General features: G+C 39.3%; 1 protein-coding gene across 2 annotated transcripts in view; it reads left to right on the forward strand.

Moving 5' to 3' along the window:
• DPP4 (dipeptidyl peptidase 4) overlaps positions 1-20,038 on the forward strand; it is a 67,379-nt gene that overhangs the window by 36,639 nt on the left and 10,702 nt on the right. Inside the window, exons 18-23 of one of the 2 annotated variants that reach the window (XM_042463951.1) lie at positions 1,367-1,465; positions 7,717-7,786; positions 10,629-10,823; positions 11,339-11,393; positions 13,619-13,718; positions 18,544-18,608. In XM_042463951.1, the coding sequence (XP_042319885.1) occupies positions 1,367-1,465; positions 7,717-7,786; positions 10,629-10,823; positions 11,339-11,393; positions 13,619-13,718; positions 18,544-18,608 (584 nt within the window). The remainder of the gene's footprint in view (positions 1-1,366; positions 1,466-7,716; positions 7,787-10,628; positions 10,824-11,338; positions 11,394-13,618; positions 13,719-18,543; positions 18,609-20,038) is intronic. The other variant, XR_006103575.1, reaches the window with a different exon arrangement.

Genomic DNA, 20,038 nt, shown 5'->3' on the forward strand with positions numbered 1-20,038 from the left:
TCTCAAGTTGGTTTTGAGTTTCTAAATTCTCTGCCCATAGCATGGCAGATGTTTTTATGTGAGTACTTCTTGCATCTACCCACCTGACTTCATACTTCCCAGTTCTCTATGCATAAAATGACTAGACACTTTTCTGTCCACAACTGCAGACTCTGGGGAAACAACTGACCATTCACTTTGTTAAAAGATAATAAATAGGATTGACCTTGTGATTTGCAGACACAGAACTGGGCTGATAGTATGGTAGAATTATAGAAACATGGAATTGGAAGTGGGGCCTAGAGAGGAAAGGTCATGAACATTTGAAGATAGTGACAGAAGTCCTCTGAAAGTCATTATAAATATGCTTGGGGAAAGCATTTTGTGAGTATGGCAAATATTATTGGCGTTGTTGATATTGTTCAGAGCTTGGAAGATTTATATTTTTGGACTACAGCTCCCAGAAATACAAAGCTAGCATGAGGAATTCTAAGGGTAGTCCAAAAGAGTAATTTTCCAAGCTCTGCTGGCTTTCTATTCCATAGCATAGTAGGGAACATATGGAGAGTTGTGACATCTCATTTTCAGTATGATTCATTTTAAAGCAAATCCATAACAAGGAAGTGTCAGTGTCAGAGAAGTTAGGTTTTGTATTGGAGGCCGAACAATTTTAAGCATGCCACATCTCCTCCAGTTGCATGTTCTTTTTCTGAGGCTTTCACCCTATTCTCATCTCTCTCACCCTAATGACTGCTTACACATCTGTTATTCTGAGTGGCTACTCCCACACTCTGGAACTGCCTTCCACAGAAGGCTAGGTTGGCCCCTTCTCTGCTTTCCTTTCACTGGCAGGCAAAGGCCTTTTTGTTTAAGTGGGCTTTTAATGTGTAAGCAGGGATACTGCTTATTAGAGTGTTTTATTTAAAACTTTTGTATATTTTTAAATGATTTATGTGGTGACTTTAATTGTTTTTAAGATTTTATTGTGAAGATTTTTTAAATTGACTCTATCTGGAAGAAGCCTTGGGCCCCGCTCTAGAAGATAGGTGAAATAAAATAGTATTGATATTTGAGCCATTTTCTTCATTTTGATTCTTCTGGACAATCATGTGTGGGCCCTTTCTACCTAATGGGGTGACATTTGAATATGAAAGGTCCAAGTGAATAGAAACCAGCTCCACTATAGCACCTACAAATGAGATCTAATATTTTTTGTTTCCTTTCTGCTACCCCCTTTTTTAAAATTTGGAGATTGGGGCAGAATAAACTACTGAACTCCAGCAAATGTGGAAAGCCTACTGTATTTTTGTAGAATTTTGTGTTTAGGCTTATACTTTAAACATCATTCTTTCAGTAAAGGTTAATCTCAACTCCCCTTTCTTTGTAGTTTCAAAGGTCCTGGAAAACAATACAGACTTTGAAAATTTGCTGAAGGATATCCAGATGCCCTCTAAAATACTAAAAAGTATTCCACTGCATGGAGAAAGTAAGTTTACAAGCAAACTATAGCTTTTAATAAAACTGAACAAAGTAAAATCTTTAAAATTTGAGTCAGCAGTGTGATGCAGCAGCTAAAAAAGCCAATGTGATTCTAAGCTGCATCAATAGGCATATAGTGTCTAGATTGAGGGAAGTAGTAATATGACTCCCTTCTGTTTTGGTGAGACCTCACCTGTAATACTGTGTCCACGTACAGGGACCACAGTTCAAGAGGGATATTGACAAGGTGGAATGTTTCCAGAAGAGGACAACCAAAATGATAAAAGATCTGGAAACCATGCCCTGTTTGGAACAGCTTAGGGAGCTTGGTATGTTTAGCCTGGAAAGGAGAAAATTAAGGGGTGACATGATAGCCATGTTTAAATATTTGAAGGGGTATCATACTGAGGATTGAGTAAACCTGTTTTCTGCTGCTCCAGAGAGCAGGACATGGAGCTATGGATTCAAACTACAGGAAAAGAGATTCCATCTAAACCCATGAAGAACTTTCTGACAGTAAGAGCTGTTTGACAGTGGAATACACTGCCTTGGAGTGTCATGGAGTCTCCTTCTTTGGAAGATTTTAAACAAAGACTGGATGACCCTTTGTTAGGAATGTTTAATTGTGCATTCCTGCATGGCAGTCTCTTCTAACTCCATGATTCTCTGATTCTAAAATATTGTTTCCATAGAACAGATATACATTCAGAATATTCTTGTGAAGTTCAAATTTGTGAGAGTATTGAAAGGGACTTCCTTTAATGTAATACTTGACCCTGCTGCCTAAGAGAAGGTGAATTGGTTAGCCTGCCACATGCAAGGTGCAATGATCCTTGAAGCAGCCACCTTATGCTCAGTGGTCAAGAGAATGAGCTCTGAGCAAGTTGCCATGTATGGATAGTGGAAAACAGTGCTGTATTTGCTCAATTTAAGGTAGAGGCTTTTTCAGATACCATATATGCTGGTCCAGCAAATTCAGCATAACTGGAAAATGCAAAAGAGTTGTAATTACCTTGGAATTTGTATCTTTGATGGATATTTCTTTGTTTTATTACTTTACCACACAAAGCGTATGCAGACTCCTTGCCTAGATTTTCATAAAACTGTAAATAAGTCTTTCACATAGTTTTGAGATGGATGGATGGATGAATTTCTGTTGCAGAGATGAAGTTACCCCTTTGCCTGATCAATGCAAGTAACTAACATGTCCTGTGCCTCAATTGGTCCTGCTTTCCCCCTTACCACTGTCACACTGTTTATAAGCCTAGAACATTGCTGAGCAGAAGGGGTTCCAGACAGTTCTTTCAAAATGTTTCTGTGATGTGTTTGGTATGATATATATACTTGTTACATTGGAGTACCCAGTTGAATTCAGACAGACTTGCTTCCTAGGAGACATATGGAATCTTAACACACAGGAGATTACCGCACTACACTCTTATAGTGTTGCTAATTCCACCTTAACTGCTCTAGCTGGATCCTGTTTTATTCTGGGATTTTCAGTTTAAGGAGGGGCATTTAGAATTCTCAGCCAGAGAGCTCTTAGGCCTCATTCAACTATAAACCTCAGAATGCAACAGGACTCAACCACAGCAATTAAAGTGCTATAAGAGTGTAGTGTGGGAATCTAGTCAGGCTCATTGCCCAACAAATTCTAAAAGGAAGCACATTTTTCTTCTAATGCATTCTAGGATGCTTCCACACTGAAGAATTAATGGAATTTGACACCACTTTATCTGTCATGATTCCATTTTCTTCTTTTTTTTTCTTTTTTTGGAATCCTGGGAATTGTAATTTGTTGTGGTACCAAAGCACTGGCAGAGAAGACTAAATATCTCACAAAACTACAAATTCTAGAATTCTGTAGCATTGAGCCATGACATTTAAAGCAGAGTCAAACTGCATTAATTCTGCAGTGTAGGTGCAGCCCTAACTTGCTTTTCTGACATACATCTGAGGAAGTAGGCTCAAGTCTATAAAAGCTCATGCTACCAACTTCTTTCTTTCAGTTAGTCTCAAAGATGCTGCAAGTTCCCTTCACATACTTCCCTGTCTGAAGTTTCTGTTCTATCTACATTCATTGCCTATATATCCTTGCTCTGCCTCCTGTATCCTTTTTTAAACAGGGTGTTTAAAAAAGAATGGTGCAAAGTGGCTGTGGAGGCTGCCTCTTTTACAGCCATTCCACATGCTGCAGCCCCAATCTGGTCTTTGCAGAGTGCAAAAAGGAGCCGCAAAAAGCCACTCTTTTTTGCACCCTACAAAGGGTGTGATGGCCGTGGACATGCCTTTTCGGCACTCCTTCAGCGCTGCACCAGAGGAGCCCCATGACGCTGTGCACCACAGCCCCAAAGTAAAGCTGTTAGTTTACACCATTCTTTTTTCATCACCCTATATTTGTGTTTCTTTCTGAAGTAATATTTTTACTATGCCAAAATATGTAATCTAAAAGAAGGAAAATTTTGAAATGTAAAAATGGCCTCCATCTTTTATGCTCATATCAATCTAATCTTTTTCTCTCCTGTTGCTTTGCCTCTCCCAGTTAGGAGCTAATAGGTAAGACAGATTCCTTTGGTTTACTACACAGCACTGCGCATTTAAGCATATTTTCACATTACAGTAACCTTTCAACAATACAGAGTCACAAGCAACACTGCTACTTATAAGAGGGTTGTCCTTTTTTGGTTACAAGAGTCTATAAAGAATTTACATTTCAAGAATAACATAATAAGTGGGAGCAAGAGCACTTTGCTAGTCTAATGGGTTACAGTTACAAGTTACCTTTAAAAGTAACCTTTTATGAGAAAATTTTCATGCATTTTAGAGGCATTTTGATACATATTTGTCGAGTCTTATGCCATCTCTAATTAATCATAAGCCCCCCCCCCCCGTCAAAGAAAAGAAAATAATAGAAAAGTAAATAGCAATGCAGCAAAATAGTTGCCAAATACTGTAATAAAAATGTCAACCCCCAGGCTTATTCTCATGTTACAATCCCATTCATGATTTGCCTCATTACATATATATGTAAAACTAACCATCCCTCATTCTCTTAAAGTACCAAGACTTTCATTTCATCTTGATTGTACACATTTGACAGTATGCCCCACCACCTGTACTGAAATCTGAAATAGGCTTCTTGACGTTCTGCTAACTTAAACATCTCTTGGGGCTTATTCTTGTGTTGTACTCCCATTCATGATTTGCCTCATTACTTCCTCTGATCAACACTTCCCATCATGTTCTGCTAGTCTGCACATGACACCTATCTGCAGCACCCACACATACTTCACCTTTTCATTCTTCAGCTTGCAAGCCATTCATTTTTGTTTTTCTGAAGCAGTAATATCCTGAATAAATGCAGTTAGCAACAGAGTAGTTAAATATGAGTTATACTGTGGCATAATAAAGGTTTAAGCTTGGCCAGGACGCTCGGTTTCACACTTACGCCAAAATTCATTGGGAGTGGCTTTGGCATATACTTCCTTCCAGTGCTCTGGTGCTTTCCAAGGGCATGTCTACACAGGCCAATTAAATTGCCCCACCACTACCACCCTGACATATCTAAATGACACAGGGCCAAATCCCCAATTCAAGTGTAAACTATCTTCATGGCATGAGGCCAATTATGCAAAGAATTTGTGCTTTTCCTGGTTAAAAATCATCACCTTTTGTTCCAGATTTTGCAAGAAAATCCAGAACACTCCACAGTTATGCAGGGAGGCTGTTTACATTCATGTCCTGCTGTTCCATCCGGTGGCACTGCACCTGGCATGAACCACTCCGACGTAGGTCATGATAAGGTGCCCAGCCATGTGATTGAAACTCATTTTCGACCTCCAGCAGTGGTAGTGCCAGGTGGCACAGTGGGAGATGTGTGTAGACAGCTGTGCAGCATCACTCTGGAGTGTGGAGGTAATGGGAGAAATTCATGACAGCTCTGAGGCCAGAATATTCCAAGATCAGCCCATAGTATTCTGGCCAGTGTAGACAAGCCCCCCCCCCCCCTTGCCCATCAGTGTGTGATGAATCTGTTTCAAGTTTTACACAAATTTCAAGGGAATTGTCCAGGGTGCTGAATTCAAACTCAAAGGGGGTTAGCAGCTTCAATCACTGCTTTACAATTCAGATTAAAAATCAGAGTGAATTCACTGATTCACAGAGATGGGAACCACCAGCCACTGGTTTTCCCGGACTAGTCCAGGCTTATATATTCTGTAGTCAGCAAGAAGACCAAAGATCAGTTTTTTTGTGTCACCATATAATAACTGCCAGTTGTTGAGACTCTTGTTAACAGTAGTAGACTAATAGCACAATCCTGTGCTTTTTTTACTGAGAAATAAATTCCACTGGGTTTGCTGAGGATTACTCTGGGTTAAGAGTGCACAAAATTCAAGCCTAAGTGGTCAGAATGTTACTATGGTGACTATACAAGAGGAAGAAGGCCACAACAATTGAGTTGAGTGAAAAAACATTTTAAGGATGTGAGTCACTCACAAAATTTGGTTTGGACCCCTATTTGGTGATTCAGAAAAAAAGCAGAGTTTGGCTCGGACTGGTGCAGGAGCTGCCCAATCCATTTTTTTCCTGAATCCAAGAAATCTAAGATCTTCATGCCTCCCATTGAATGCTACTAGAAAGCACTGGCACAGCTGGAGGAGAGAGGCCAGGAGAGCTGCACCTTTAAAATGCAGGCTCCGCGCCCAGGACCATCACCCCACTGGCACAGAAACACCTGAGCCCACCTGGCTGAACCAGCCCAGAGAACATCATCAGCCAGAGTGGTTATTAGGCTGGATGTTTGTTGTTGTTGTTGTTATTATTATTAGTGTATTAACTATGGAGAGAGATGGCAACAGGCTGAGGGAGATTACTGTTAATATATCTATTTTAAGCATGTAATCTGTACTTGTTTGTTATTTTGTTGTCGGGGGAGAGTTGGTAATTGTTATATTGCCTATTATGTTATGTTATGATAGATTATATGTCATGTGATGTTGTTTTATGTTATTGTGCTGCCATGGAAGTGCTGGGGATTGCCATTTAAATTATTATGCTATGTATTGTGCTATGCATTTCAGATCTTGTACTCTGTATTGTTTTTTATTTTTTGTATAATTACTTTATTGTTATCATATGTCTGTGATGTTTTTGATGGTTGGTGTATTTTGTATTTTTGATGCCTTTGTTTTGTAATCTGCCTTGATTCCGCAAGGAAAAGACAGAATATAATAATAATAATAATAATAATAATAATAATAATAATAATAATTATTATTATTATTATTATTATTATTATTATTATTATTATTATTGTTATTATTAGTTTCCCTGCCCACCCCTCTCCTCATATTTACTAGAACTGGATGAAATTTGTAGGCATCACATATCCACCTCACTGAGGGAATTACAGACTCTGACAGTTAGATGCTTTGTGAAGCATGCTTTTTAAAAAATAATAAATACCACCAATGACTTATTATTGTTGCTTGGCCAAATTAAATGAAATCTGTGGGCACAGATAACTTTACATCTTTCAGGTGAATAGGTTCAGGGGTCTGTGTGTAAGGGCTGTGTCTAGAGTGTAGAAGTTGCCAAATAAGAAAACAAAAAAGGGGGATGAATTTATTCCTTTTTCAGAAGGATGGCTGTGGCAGCCCGAATGTTATAGTGAATGGAAAACATTTTAAGCCTGTCCTGCTTTCTGCTCAGTTGACACTAAAGCCACATGGGTGAAAGGAGTTGATGGTGGATGTGGTGCATATAGTGTCAGAAGAAGGACATGGACATCCAGAATTGTCAAAGCAAGCACTTGCTGCTATACCTTCAGGTCTCACAGAGACCACAAAGACTCTTTTTAACATAGCTGCTCTTGGGAGATGTAGCTAGTGAAAAGCACTGAGCACTGAGTGAATTTTGCAAAATTTTGGTAAAATTTCCCTTCACCAAAACACTGGGTCTGGTTTTACAAGGATTCTTAAGTGTGATTGAAATGAAGAGGTGTCACTCACAAAATGACAATTCCAACCCAAATGCATAATGTTTGAGAGGCACACAGTATCACTCTGGGTCCAAATTTCTAACAGATCATCAGGACTCCAGAAGTGAACTGCTCCAAAGGAATCCCACTTTGATTTGGACATCTCTTGGGTCTGCCTGAGTCAACTCAGTTTGATTCAGGATTTGTCCACAAGTGGAGCGCATTCATGTACTAGTTATTTAGTTGTGTCAGTAATAAGTTTCTGTATTTGTTTTCAGATTTCTGGTATCAAATGATCTTGCCACCTCATTTTGATGAATCAAAGAAATACCCCCTGCTCATTGACGTGTAAGTGGCCATTCTTGGTTATTTATTTATTGAGTGCCTGAAGTTCTGTACATGCTGTATGGAAGCTCCCTTTCTAATACATACCAGCTCAGAGCTTGGAAAAGTTACCTTTTTGGCTCTAGCTCCCAGAGTCCTTCAGCCAACATGGCTGGTAAAAATACCGGAGATGAGAAGTTGAAGGCTTTCATGGCTGGCATCCATAGTTTTTTGTGGGTTTTTCGGGCTGTGGGTCTAGCAGTTTCTTCCTGACGTTTCGCCAGCATCTGTGGCTGGCATCTTCAGAGAATGTTTGCCTGGAAAGGACTTGGCTATATATATTGTGTGTCCTGCCTTTCCAGGTCACACAGTAAATATATCGCCAAGTCCTTTCCAGGCAAACATTCTCTGAAGATGCCAGCCACAGATGTTGGTGAAACATCAGGAAGAAACTCTGCCAGAATATGGCCACATAGCCCGAAAAACCCACAAAAAAACCACTGGAGATGAGTTTTTTAAAGTTTAATTTGATTCTGTTCCTTCCCCACTTATTTGCCTCATTTTCTCTTGTTTGACCAGCCTCCATGAATGACTGGAGCCATTTTGATTTAAATTATAATTGAGTTGCCATCAAGCAGTTTGTATTAATGTAAAATTATAGTAATAGAAAATGGAGATAGAGTAGTTTACTGTGAATTGTCATTTTAGCCAATGTAAGGTTTATGTTTGCATTATAAACTCCAAACGATATGTGGGGGGAAAGCAGGGTAAGAACTGTTTGAAGACATTGTATGCAGAATCAGTGAACACCAAAGAATAATAAGAAATAACCTCAGTTAAGTTCTTAAATGTGACTTTCCCAGAAGGTGTTGATTTTTCTTTTGCATTCACTGCTGTCATTAGAAAGCAAGGGTAATGAGGAGATGCTCATTAGCTTGGAGGGCAAGGAGTCAGGATTTTTCTGAAAACAGCTGGTTTGTTTGTTCTCTTGAGACCAGTCCAGCTTATTAAAGACCATCTTATTAAAATCAATTGAAACTCTCCTACTGACATCAGTAGATGATCTCTAGATCAAGGCTGTAATGTGGCATGGAAACAATTAACTTAGAACACAATGACCAAACATTACAGGTAAAAGAGGAAGAACGAGGATTAGAAATTTGTAACCCTTATGTGTTGCACAATTAGCAGATAAACAATGGCAGTGTTCTTACTTATCTTGCAAAAGCAATTCAGAAACATAGCAAGACATATTTGCTGGACCCTGAACATATGCTCCTGAATCCTTTCCTCCTTCACACTCCTCTGCACATATTAATGTATTTGCATTAATTACCCATCTTCCTCTAATTGCAAATTACAGAAATTTGTGTTTCATATTACGTAGGACACAAATATTCTGTATTGGCTGGAAATTGGCTGTCATACGTAATAATACATCATACATAGTTGTAATTGTTTTGGTTTTCTGTAGTTCTCTTAATTTGTATTTTAAGCTTCATTATATTACATAATTATCACTGGGATTATTAATTTTTGCTTAAAATTGCAATGGCAATAAAGGACAATGACATTGCTTATTAATATTCTGAACATCAAAAGTTATTCTTGTTATGTCTTGTTAATTTATCTGAAATTTGACGTGTAGCTTTAGGACAACATATGAAAAAAATGAATGTGGGCATGATGTTTTAATAAGAGTGTATTTCAGTAGCAAAAAATAAATAAGTAGAGTGGAGAACAAAATCAAACCTGAGGGTTTCTCAGTTATACTGCAATGAAAGCAAGAATGATTTTTCCCCAGAGACCTTATTATAGCAAAAGAAAACTTTCTTGGAGAACTTTTGGGGAATTATATGGTTATGAGAATCTGTCATTTTGGGAGATGATTGTACTCTTCAACAGCCAGTTGCATGGGCTGATAACATGAAAATACCGGTATGACTTCTACCACTAGCATGTTGACACAAAACTTGAGAAAAAGGCTGGCACTATACTTGAGTGGCATCTTGATATACTGCTATTACAGTATATGCCTCCCTGCCTTTGCTGCTCCTGTCTGGTATTGCTGCTGGCATTCATCAACACTTGGATCTTCTTGGCAATACTCCTGCATCTGGACAACATTGTCTTGTGTTGTCCACAGTTGGAGATAAGGAACTGAGTGGCTGCCATATCCAGTTTTCAACAATGCTATGTTCAACTTTGATTCTGGGCACTGTATTTTCAGAAATAAAACATAGGAATTGTCCAGCACTTAATAAGAACTGCTTGTCTCTCATTCCATTAGTGTTGTACATTGCCAGGGATGTCTGGCAGGGGAAGTAGGCAAGGCCTGAAAGAAGAGGGCTGTAACACTGCCGACAAGGTGCCTGACTGCACCTATTTGAAGGGATGACCAAAGCAGAACGTAATGCTACTAATACTTCCCTTGATGCAGACACTGTATTCATATTGATCCAACCTTAGGATTGTATTGGCTTTCTTAGCTGGTGTATCACATTGCTGACACACAGTCCCCTAAGACTCCTAGATCCCTTTTGCATGTACTGCTGTCAAGCCAGGTGTCACCCATCCTATATCTCTGCATGTCATTTTTACTGACCAAGTGTAGTATGTTATAAGACTTCCTGTTGAGATTCATTTTGTTAGTTTTAGCCCAGTTTTCTAATCTGTGAAGGTCATTTTGAATTCTGATCCTGTCATCTGGGGTATTAGAATGCTGCAGTACCGACATTTAACCACTGCACCACCAGGGCTCCTTTCTGGAACTCTTCTGTTCCAGCTACATTTGCCTGTTTAATCTGGCAAACTGCATAAATAAATAAGATCCCATACATAAAATCACCTGAAATTCTCTCCACAGATATGCAGGGCCCTGCAGTCAGAAAGCTGATGCGGCCTACCGGATCAATTGGGCTACATACCTGGCAAGTACAGAGGAGATTATTGTGGCTAGTTTTGATGGCAGAGGAAGTGGATATCAAGGAGACAAAATCATGCATGCAATATATCGAAGACTGGGCACCTATGAAATTGAAGATCAGATCTTGGCAACTAAGTAAGCATATGCTAAAGTATTCCAGTATTTCCCCTGCTCCTTTATGTGCTAGTATTCCTTTGTAGCAAATGTGTCATGAAAAATAAAGATGACTAGGAAAGGACTTTTTTCATTGGAAGTTGTACCAAAGATTAAATTTTAAAAATATTTTATCAAACCTGTCCTCTGGGAAGCTTTGTGTGTCCGCACAAGTGTGTGTGTTTGTGCCTTCAAGTTACCTGTCAATTTATGGTGACCCCATGAATTTCAAAGGGTTTTCTTAGGCAGGGAATACTCAGAGGTGGTTTTGCCAATTCCTTCCTCTGAGATATAGCCTACAGAACATGATACTTGTCAGCAGTCCCCCAACCAAGTACTAACCAGGGCTGACCCTGCTTAGCTTCCCAGATCAGATGGGATCTGGTGCCTTCAGGATATTTAGGCCCAAACACAGAGTGAGGAACTGTAAACGATTCATGGGGGCATGCATTTTCTTGAGCATGTATACAGTCTGTGTATTTTCTGTTTTTTCTTAGAAAATTTTCTGAAATGAGCTTTGTTGATAAGACAAGAATAGGTATCTGGGGCTGGGTAAGTATTAAAATTAATCTTCCTCATAGTGGCAAAGCTAAGTGATTAAAGAGAAATATTGTACTTAGGCTGCAATTAGAGAGAAATGAGATTGGGGAATTTTAGCTTCACTGGTGTTCCCTCTCTGATTTTACCTTCTCTTCCAGAACAAAGGAAGAAAGTGCAGCTTTTCTTTGGCTCTGAGCAAAACAACATTATTATCTCACTAGTAAGAGATAAGACTGGACTTTCCTGTTCAGCAGTAGAGAAAAATGAGCAGGGAAACCTCGCTATCTCTTATCTCTGGTTTTTTCCTGCCCTCCCTCAGCAGTCCCTCAAGTGCTTAATTGTTCTATGCTTTATTGTGTATGAATAGAAATATTGCTATGACATCAGGGGTAGAAATTTTGGAGAAGATGGAAAGGCCTTGGGAAGCAGTGGTCTGCCATTTGCCTGTTCTTGGGAGTGACCCGGAAGGAAATATGGCCACTGAAGGAGAGATCAATTCCCTTATACCTGTTGTTAAAATATAATTGGGGGCTCTTTCACATACACAGTTATGGCAGTATGATTCCATTTTAACTGCTATGACTGCCTCCTATGGAATCCTGTGGTTTGTAGTTTGGTTAAATGCCCCAGAGGCTGAGATATCCAAATGCCCCTCTGTAGACTACCAATTTCAGGATTCCACAGGATTGAATCATTGCAGTTAAAGTGGTACCAAAGTATTATAATTGTGCAATGGGAAAGGGACTTGGAACTAAACAGAGTGGCTTATGACTGAATAAACATGCTTTGGATATTGCTGTCACTGGACTGGAGAATCTGACTGAGATGGATGAGGCCTAAAACCATAGAAACCAGTATCTTTTGATATACTATGTGTGTGTGTGTGTGTGTGTGTATGTGTGTTTGTGTGTGTGTGTGTGTGTGTGTGTGTGTGTGTATATATATATATATATGTGTCTAAAATTTCGGTTAAAAATTGACTCAAAAAGCCTGAGCCGACCTATCCATAGGTCAATGTAATACTGTATTTTAACTCATATATATATTATATATGTGCGCTGAAAGGCAAGAGTATAATCTGTCCAAGGAGCACTGAGCCCCTTCTATTCTCTCATCCATCCAGCCTTTAGTATGAGCACAAATAGTTATGCCTGCTGGAATTTTGTAAGTTTTTTGGCATTGTTTTCCTTTGCTTCATCCTTCACATCTTTCATTAAACACCCCTAAGATTTACCCTCGACTTGTCCACAGGTCATATCAAAATCCATAATTTTGGTCCCAAAACTTGCCCTCGACTTACATATGAGGTTAATTTATAGTCTAATCCAGTAGTAATTGGTGACCAACCTCCTAGGTAACAGTGCAGTTGAGGCTGAAAGGAATTCCTACCTGTACCTTTAAACACTGGGAGCTGGCAGTGGAAGATACACTGCAAATGCACATGGTTATTGATTAAATAGCTATTCTGACATGAGTCTGTATGGAGTCTATCTGGCCCTCAAAACTTTCCTAAACGGTTAAAGTGGCCCTTAGTCTCCACCACTCCTGCTCAAAATGTATGGGTGAGGTTTCCTGGAGCTACCTTGATGTTCCCTGTTACCTGGGTCTCTCTGTTGTAACATGGGGTGGCAGTTTGCACACATGTCCTGCTGTACCACCCAACACAACTGCCACAACAAAAGTCGTTCTCTGAACAAGACTCCCAGCATCAGTCACACGGCTGGATACCTTATTCTGGCCTCAGAGTGAGTGACTTGCCACCACTGCCATGGTGTCAGAGGGCACAGTGGGACACATTGTAAACAGCCTCCCCACATTGCAGCGGAGGGCTCTGGGTTTTCTGTGATGATCTGGAGCAAAATGTGAGTTATTTAAACCCAGTTTAAGGGGGACATATGGCAGGTTTGGTGCTGAATTGGCCAGATGTCATCTGGACAGTTTACACCAAAAATTGCAATTGGGCCCTGCATTGTCAGGACTGCTCGTCATGATGACAGCAGGCGAGGACATTATATTAGACCCTGTGGACAACTCCTCAAGTTATTGCTTGGAACTGAGTTATGGTGCAGTAACTCGCTGACCACAAAAGTAATTTCTGAACAGGTGGTCATTCATTCCTATGCAAGCTGAAGCACAGGCAAAATTGGAAAAACTTGGGAAACGTTTTTTCACATGCACACATACACACTGAGAGAGCAACAGGTCTGATTTAAATGATAGCATGTCTTTCTTCCTAGTCATATGGTGGCTATGTGTCATCCATGGTGCTGGGATCAGGAAGTGGAGTGTTCAAGTGTGGAATAGCTGTTGCTCCTGTGTCACGCTGGCAATATTATGGTATGTGATTCTTTCTAGGTATTTAATGGAAAGTTGTTTTGCAAAGTGTTACAAAACCATACTTTCACATATTATATCTTTCTTGCATTGCGAAGGTGTTTAGCATGTTTACGATGTAAAAGAAATGTTATATTCATTTCATACTCCTTCCCAAATAAACTGCCATTTGGTCTGCCTTCATGAACTCATGTGAGGCGTTACACAGTGTCCCTGGATCATATTTTCCACTGAAAAACTTGGATGTGAAAAGGAAAATAATCTGCTTAACCTTTAAAAAGCACAAAATTACTTAATATTTGAAATTTTACTATAATGCAAATGTCTGCATTTGCATTCTTCAAAAGTGCCATGTGTTCTAAAGTGTTGAGGGATCATTTCTGAATGTCATAAAAATTCATTAACACTACTACTAACTTCCTTTGCTTTAGAGTGAGCTCTGAAGAGAGAGAGGTCACAAATTTAATTCTTAACTGGAATATTTGAATCATGTTGCTGATCCCCTCTTGTATAATTAACTTGAATAAAAAGAATTAATATTGATATGCTTGATTTCTTTTAAAAATCTCCTCAAGGTGCTTTTAAGATCCTGCTTCTTATATCTTACTTTTTCAAAAACTGGAATTAATAGACAATGTAAAAGAACCAAAGTGTGGGGGAAGCTCTTGACTCCCTTCACCAAGGAAGACCTTGGGTCTTAGGTTATTTTTTCATTGAGAGGGCTTTTAATTTTCGTTAAGGGCTCACTACATCCCTCCTATCCTCACCATCATTTGAGCATTGTGCAATTCTTTTCACCCATAGTCACAAATCTGTGTTTGCTCTTGTGAAAAATCTTTTACTCTGCCTACAACTTAGGTCCAAAAGACACTGCAGAAGTAATAGAGTTTGAGACCACTTTAACTGTCCTGGCTCAGTGCTAGGGAATTGGCTTCCTATGGCATATACCTGGTTTCTACCATTGGTTTTTGTCAAAAGAGTTGTTGTTATTGTTGTGGTTATTGTTTGGGGTTCTTGAAACAATACAAAAACCATCTGCAAAATTAGCATGAGTGTGTGAGCCAGTGATCTCTTTCAAATTGTACACAACTCTTCAGTAGAATATAGTGAAAGAACAGAAATTTCCCCCCTAAATAAGGCACATCTACTGAAGTGGTTGTATAACAGCAAACAGATGGCTCTATGACAGGAAATGGCAAGAAGAGGGAAGCTAAGACCTTGAGAAGCCTGAATAACCTCCTGATTTAAGATGGCCAGATGAATTGGGATTCTGATCCTATATACTCATTTAGCATAATATAAATATACCAGTGTAGTTATGCTGGACCTGCAGTTGGACAACCAATTACACAATAGGGCACCAATTGTGAAATACTTGATTAACTCTATATCCACCAAGTCAAAAGTCAGAGAAGAGTCTCTCTCTCTCTCTCTGCCTCTCTTTCTGTGCACATGCTTGTGGAACAGCTGGCTGTGCTAAGAACTGCACATGCAACCTAGCTATCTTTGCACTCGTGTAGTGCTGCAATAGGATTTTTGAATATGTAGAGACTATGTCTCATTTATGCAGGACTACTAACTGCAGATCTTGTAGGATACATTTACAGAAAGTTCCAGTCACCATTCACTGTACTTGCAAAAAAAAAGTCATTATTCTAATTGTACTAGTCCACTAAAATATCCTTGGCCAGAAAGAGGAAACTTCTGTCTTCTGCTCTTCTTAAGGCCGGGAATATAAAAGTGTAGGAGAAGCATGGAAGCAAAGAAGTGTACTTGTTGGGAAAGTATAGAAGTGAAAGATTATGAGTTAAATTAGGTTAGGAAGGCCAGGATTCAAAAGTGCAAACTGTGTTTTGATGATATCCATTACCTCTTCATGAATGTCGTTGGGGCGGAATGCAGACGGGCATAAATCTTTATTGATTGGTTCATGTAACTAGTTTCATAAATTGAGCCTTAGAATAGTGGATATTGGTTGGGAAAGATGAATTCTTTCTCCATCTTTTACACAGTGTATCTCGCTGACTGGAGAGCTTTCTCTATTGACTTTTATCTCTGAAACTCTATTATTATTATTATTATTATTATTATTATTATTATTATTATTATTATTATTATTATTAACCTTTATTTATGAAACACTGTAAATTTACACAGCGCTGTACATACACTCTTTTTAATTAGATAGTTCCCTGCCCTCGGGCTTACAATCTAAAAAGACATGACACAAAAGGAGAAGGGAGTGGTGGAGGGAAAGGGTAAGAGGTCCAGCAGTTCCTCTCTACCTCTGAGGCCTGGACCAAGGCAGATGGACTGGAGGGAGGGCTTGGCTTCATAATGGATGGTTACAGCTACCTTATACCCTGTCTTAGCTATCTGAGCTTATGTTCTGTTTTGAATATATTTGGTCTATTCCTCATCACCACTCATCTGAACTTCTTCAAATTAATCTTTAAAACACACACACACACAAACCAACAACAACAACTACAACTCAGTGGCTTGGATCCCAACTGTGTTTTGTCCACTTGCACACTTTGAAATCTGTTCCAGAAGGTCCTGCTGCCCAGAGAAGAGGGCAGAAGGGCTGCAAGGGGGAAAGGAATTCACAAAAGCCTACTTACACAAGCAGCAGTGTCTCTTGACTCCACTGGATCCAAGTCTGAGGGGGGTGGGAATTTCTAGAACTATGAAAATGGAAATAGAATGAAGGTTGGTGTTGTATTGTTTGGGAATATTAATGCCAGCTCAAGACCACATGTGCCCATCAAAATGGGCTGGAAGTGGGAAGGTCACTAGACCTCAGAACAGATAACTTGAGTGTGTGTCCTAATTGTTTACATCATGTTATCATTTTTTTTAAAATTCAGTGCATTTCAAGAATATACAACAACAACAACAACATTGAACAAAATTAACAATATGATGGGGAGGGAAAATGCAGGAAATACTGAATTGTATTAATACTGGATTGTATTTAAAACGTACTAAAGGAAGTACCCTTTTCTTCTTAATATTGCTATAATTCACTCACCATTATTGGCACAGTGCAACTACTGTTTTATTTACAGTTACTAAACATTTTATTGCTTTCACACATCAATACTAACTGAAATCTGCATATCACCTTGCCCAGTGCTTTGAAAATTTAGATCAAGGGACATAATTTTTAGAGAGAACTGGGCAAATAGTACAAGGACTCAACAGTGGAAGGAGGGAAATCTTAAATAAGCACCGGAGGGGGGGGGGGGACCTGTGGTTGCTAACTAATGCACAGAGCTTGGGAAATAAACAAGATGAACTTGAATTTTCAACACACCAAAGCAAATAAAGATATAGTAGGCATTCTGAAACCTAATGGGATAAGTTTCATTATTGGAATGTAGTAATAGAGGGGTATAATCTATTTCAGAGAAATAGACCATACAGGAAAGAAGGAGGAGGAGAAGTAGTATATGTCAAGAATATTTAAACCTGTGAAGAGATCCATGTGTTAAATCCTAGGAGCATCCATGTCACAATTAAGGGAGAGAGAAACAACAGGGATGTCATTGTGGATATCTACTACAGAACTTTAAACCAGACTGAGGACTTGGATGATGCATTCAAAAAGGAGAAGTGCAGTAGTAATGGGAGATTTCAGTGATCCAGATATTTTTTGGCTGTCAACCTCTGTCAAGAATATAAAGTCCAAAACACTTCTCATTTGCCTTGCAGACAGTTTCATTGTCCAGAAGGTGGAAGAGTCAAAAAGGGGAACAGCTATTTCAGATCAGACCCTAACCAACAGTGATGGCCTGGTTAATGGGGTGGAAGTGACAGGATCTTTAGGTGGGAGTGACCATGTTCTCCTGGAGTTTGTTATACAGCAGAAAAGGGAGGCACACATTCTAGACTGTAAGAATCTGATTTCAGAAATTTTGGTAAATACTGGCAGTGATTCCATAGTCAGGAATACTAACTGAGAAGCGGATTCATGAGCTTGGTATATAAAGGGAATGTTATGGATGTAGCATATCTTGATTTCAGAAAGACCTTTCACAAGTCCCCTCCCCCATGATATCCTTGCAAAAAAGCTAGTAAAATGTGGGCCAGACAATGCTAACCTTAAGTGGATTTGTAATTGGTTGACTGACTGGCTCCTCTTCATCCTGGAGAAAAATAACCAGTGGGGTGCCACAGGTTCTGTCCAGTGATATTCAACATCTTTATAAATGGCTTGGATGATGGAATAGGGGGTATGCTTATTAAATTTGCAGATGATGCCAAATTAATAGTTAGCTACCCAGAGGATAGGATCACAATTCAAAATGCCCTTGACAGATTAGCGAGCTTAGCCAAGGCTAGCAAAATGAATTTCACTGAGAAATGTAAGGTACTACACTTTGACTGTATCTTCCTGCATGGCAGGGAGTTGGATTGATGGCCCTTGTAGTCTCTTGCTCCCATCAGTATTGCATAAGAATGTGAAGATTATCACATGACATGGTTATCCCATGAATAAAGAGGCATTCTAGCACTTTTTATTCATGGGAATTGTTCACTGGATAATCATGGGATAATAGCAATGTTGAGCAATGTGGTGTGATAATCTTCACATTATTGCGCGATATTGATGCCGCTATGCTCCTGTCTTTTTTGCCAGTCTGATAAAGACCTTTGAGTCTAAATGTGGCTGTCTAAGAACATTTATTTTTTCGTAAAATGGTACACTGATTGTCCTCATGTAATAATGAATCCATTAACTTGGTAAACGTGACAGGAAGAATCCTCACCTTTAAAATAAGAGCGTTTGACAGCATTGCTCTCTTTTCTCTCCCACTTCCAGATTCTATATACACTGAACGCTACATGTGTCTTCCCAAAGAAAATGATAACCTGTATAACTATGAGGTAAGGAAGTATCTTTAACATACAGTTTTATAGTTGCAAAAATACATTGTGCACAGAATCCATTGTGTGAGAGAACTTGTGCTCATGCAGTGTGACTTCTTCCACTGCAGCATTTGATGTCCCTCATATATCTCCTCTGGGAGAATGTGGGAGCTGGAACTGTCTCCTTCTGAATTCTCTTCACTGAATACCATCTTCCAATTTGCTTCTGGAAGGCAGCATCATTCACAATTTTTATAAGGAGCATATGTTTATTATTGTCTGATGGGTATTGCTAATATATTCCACATGATTTCTGAGTGAATGAATTGTGTTTTCTGTCCAAGAATGCTATAGAAATTCTGGCTCCTGCAGTTGTTTTTGAGTTTGGATTATGCATGTGCTTTGATATAATGTAAACATCTGGATTTCTTATAAGTGTCTATTGCAAAACTATATATGTGCTACAGATGATAGATTTGCTATGTTTGTTGTTAAACCCATGTCATCCAAATTCATGCATTAGCAGAAGCAATTTTTAACATCTGCTCCTATGTTGTATATACTTTAAGTGCCACTTCACTGTGAGAGCAGTGATAGATAGAGATTTGAATTGCAAGTGCATATAGGCTGAGTTGATATGATAACCAGCCATTTATCATGTGAAGCACCCTCTCTGATGTGTTTTTGAAGGAACGACGTGTACAACTGCTTGCATATATGTACTGAGCACAACATGCTTCCAGATTACTGGAATATTTTCAGCCATTGTCAGGTGATCATCTTGACATGCATGCATCCTTTATTGGAGAAAAGTAGCATAACTGGTTTTACAGGACTGCTGTCAAATTTCTGTGGTGAGAATTATTCATGTGAGAGGGGGGTGGGATCATCAGGCAGCCATTTCTCAATCAACAGGGGAAAGGACCCCACTTCATTCCAGCAGCTATTTACTGTTAAGTGGGATTTGGGGAACTTTCACAGCCCCTATGTCGCTCCTAAACTAGGACTTACATAGGTATGGTGAATATGTAGCAGATATGAATGCATAACTGCAGGCTACAAATTTGTAAAGGCCAAGAGGATTCCTGATCTTGTTTTCCAGTGTCCCTGTCTGCAGTATCTTGGGGCACTGCCAGGCTACAAAGGTAGGTTTGATAGTCAGTCCTGACTGTGATAATAGAGCTCTATCATCAGTGGTTGCATCTGCACTGCAAAATCAATAGTTTGATAATGCTTTAACTGCCATGGCTCAATGCTGTTGAATTCTGGGATTTGTAGTTTTGTGAGATATTTAGCCTTCTCTATCAGAGCACTTTGGTGCCACAACACAACAAACCACAAATCCCAGGATTCCATAGGGTGGAGCCATGAAAGATAAAGCAGTGTCAGACTGGTTTAATTCTGCAGTGTAGCAGAAGCCATAGCTACAGAATCTTGGCTGATGCTTT

This window comes from Sceloporus undulatus, chromosome 1 (genome assembly GCF_019175285.1).
Source record: "Sceloporus undulatus isolate JIND9_A2432 ecotype Alabama chromosome 1, SceUnd_v1.1, whole genome shotgun sequence".
Taxonomy (NCBI): domain Eukaryota; kingdom Metazoa; phylum Chordata; class Lepidosauria; order Squamata; family Phrynosomatidae; genus Sceloporus; species Sceloporus undulatus.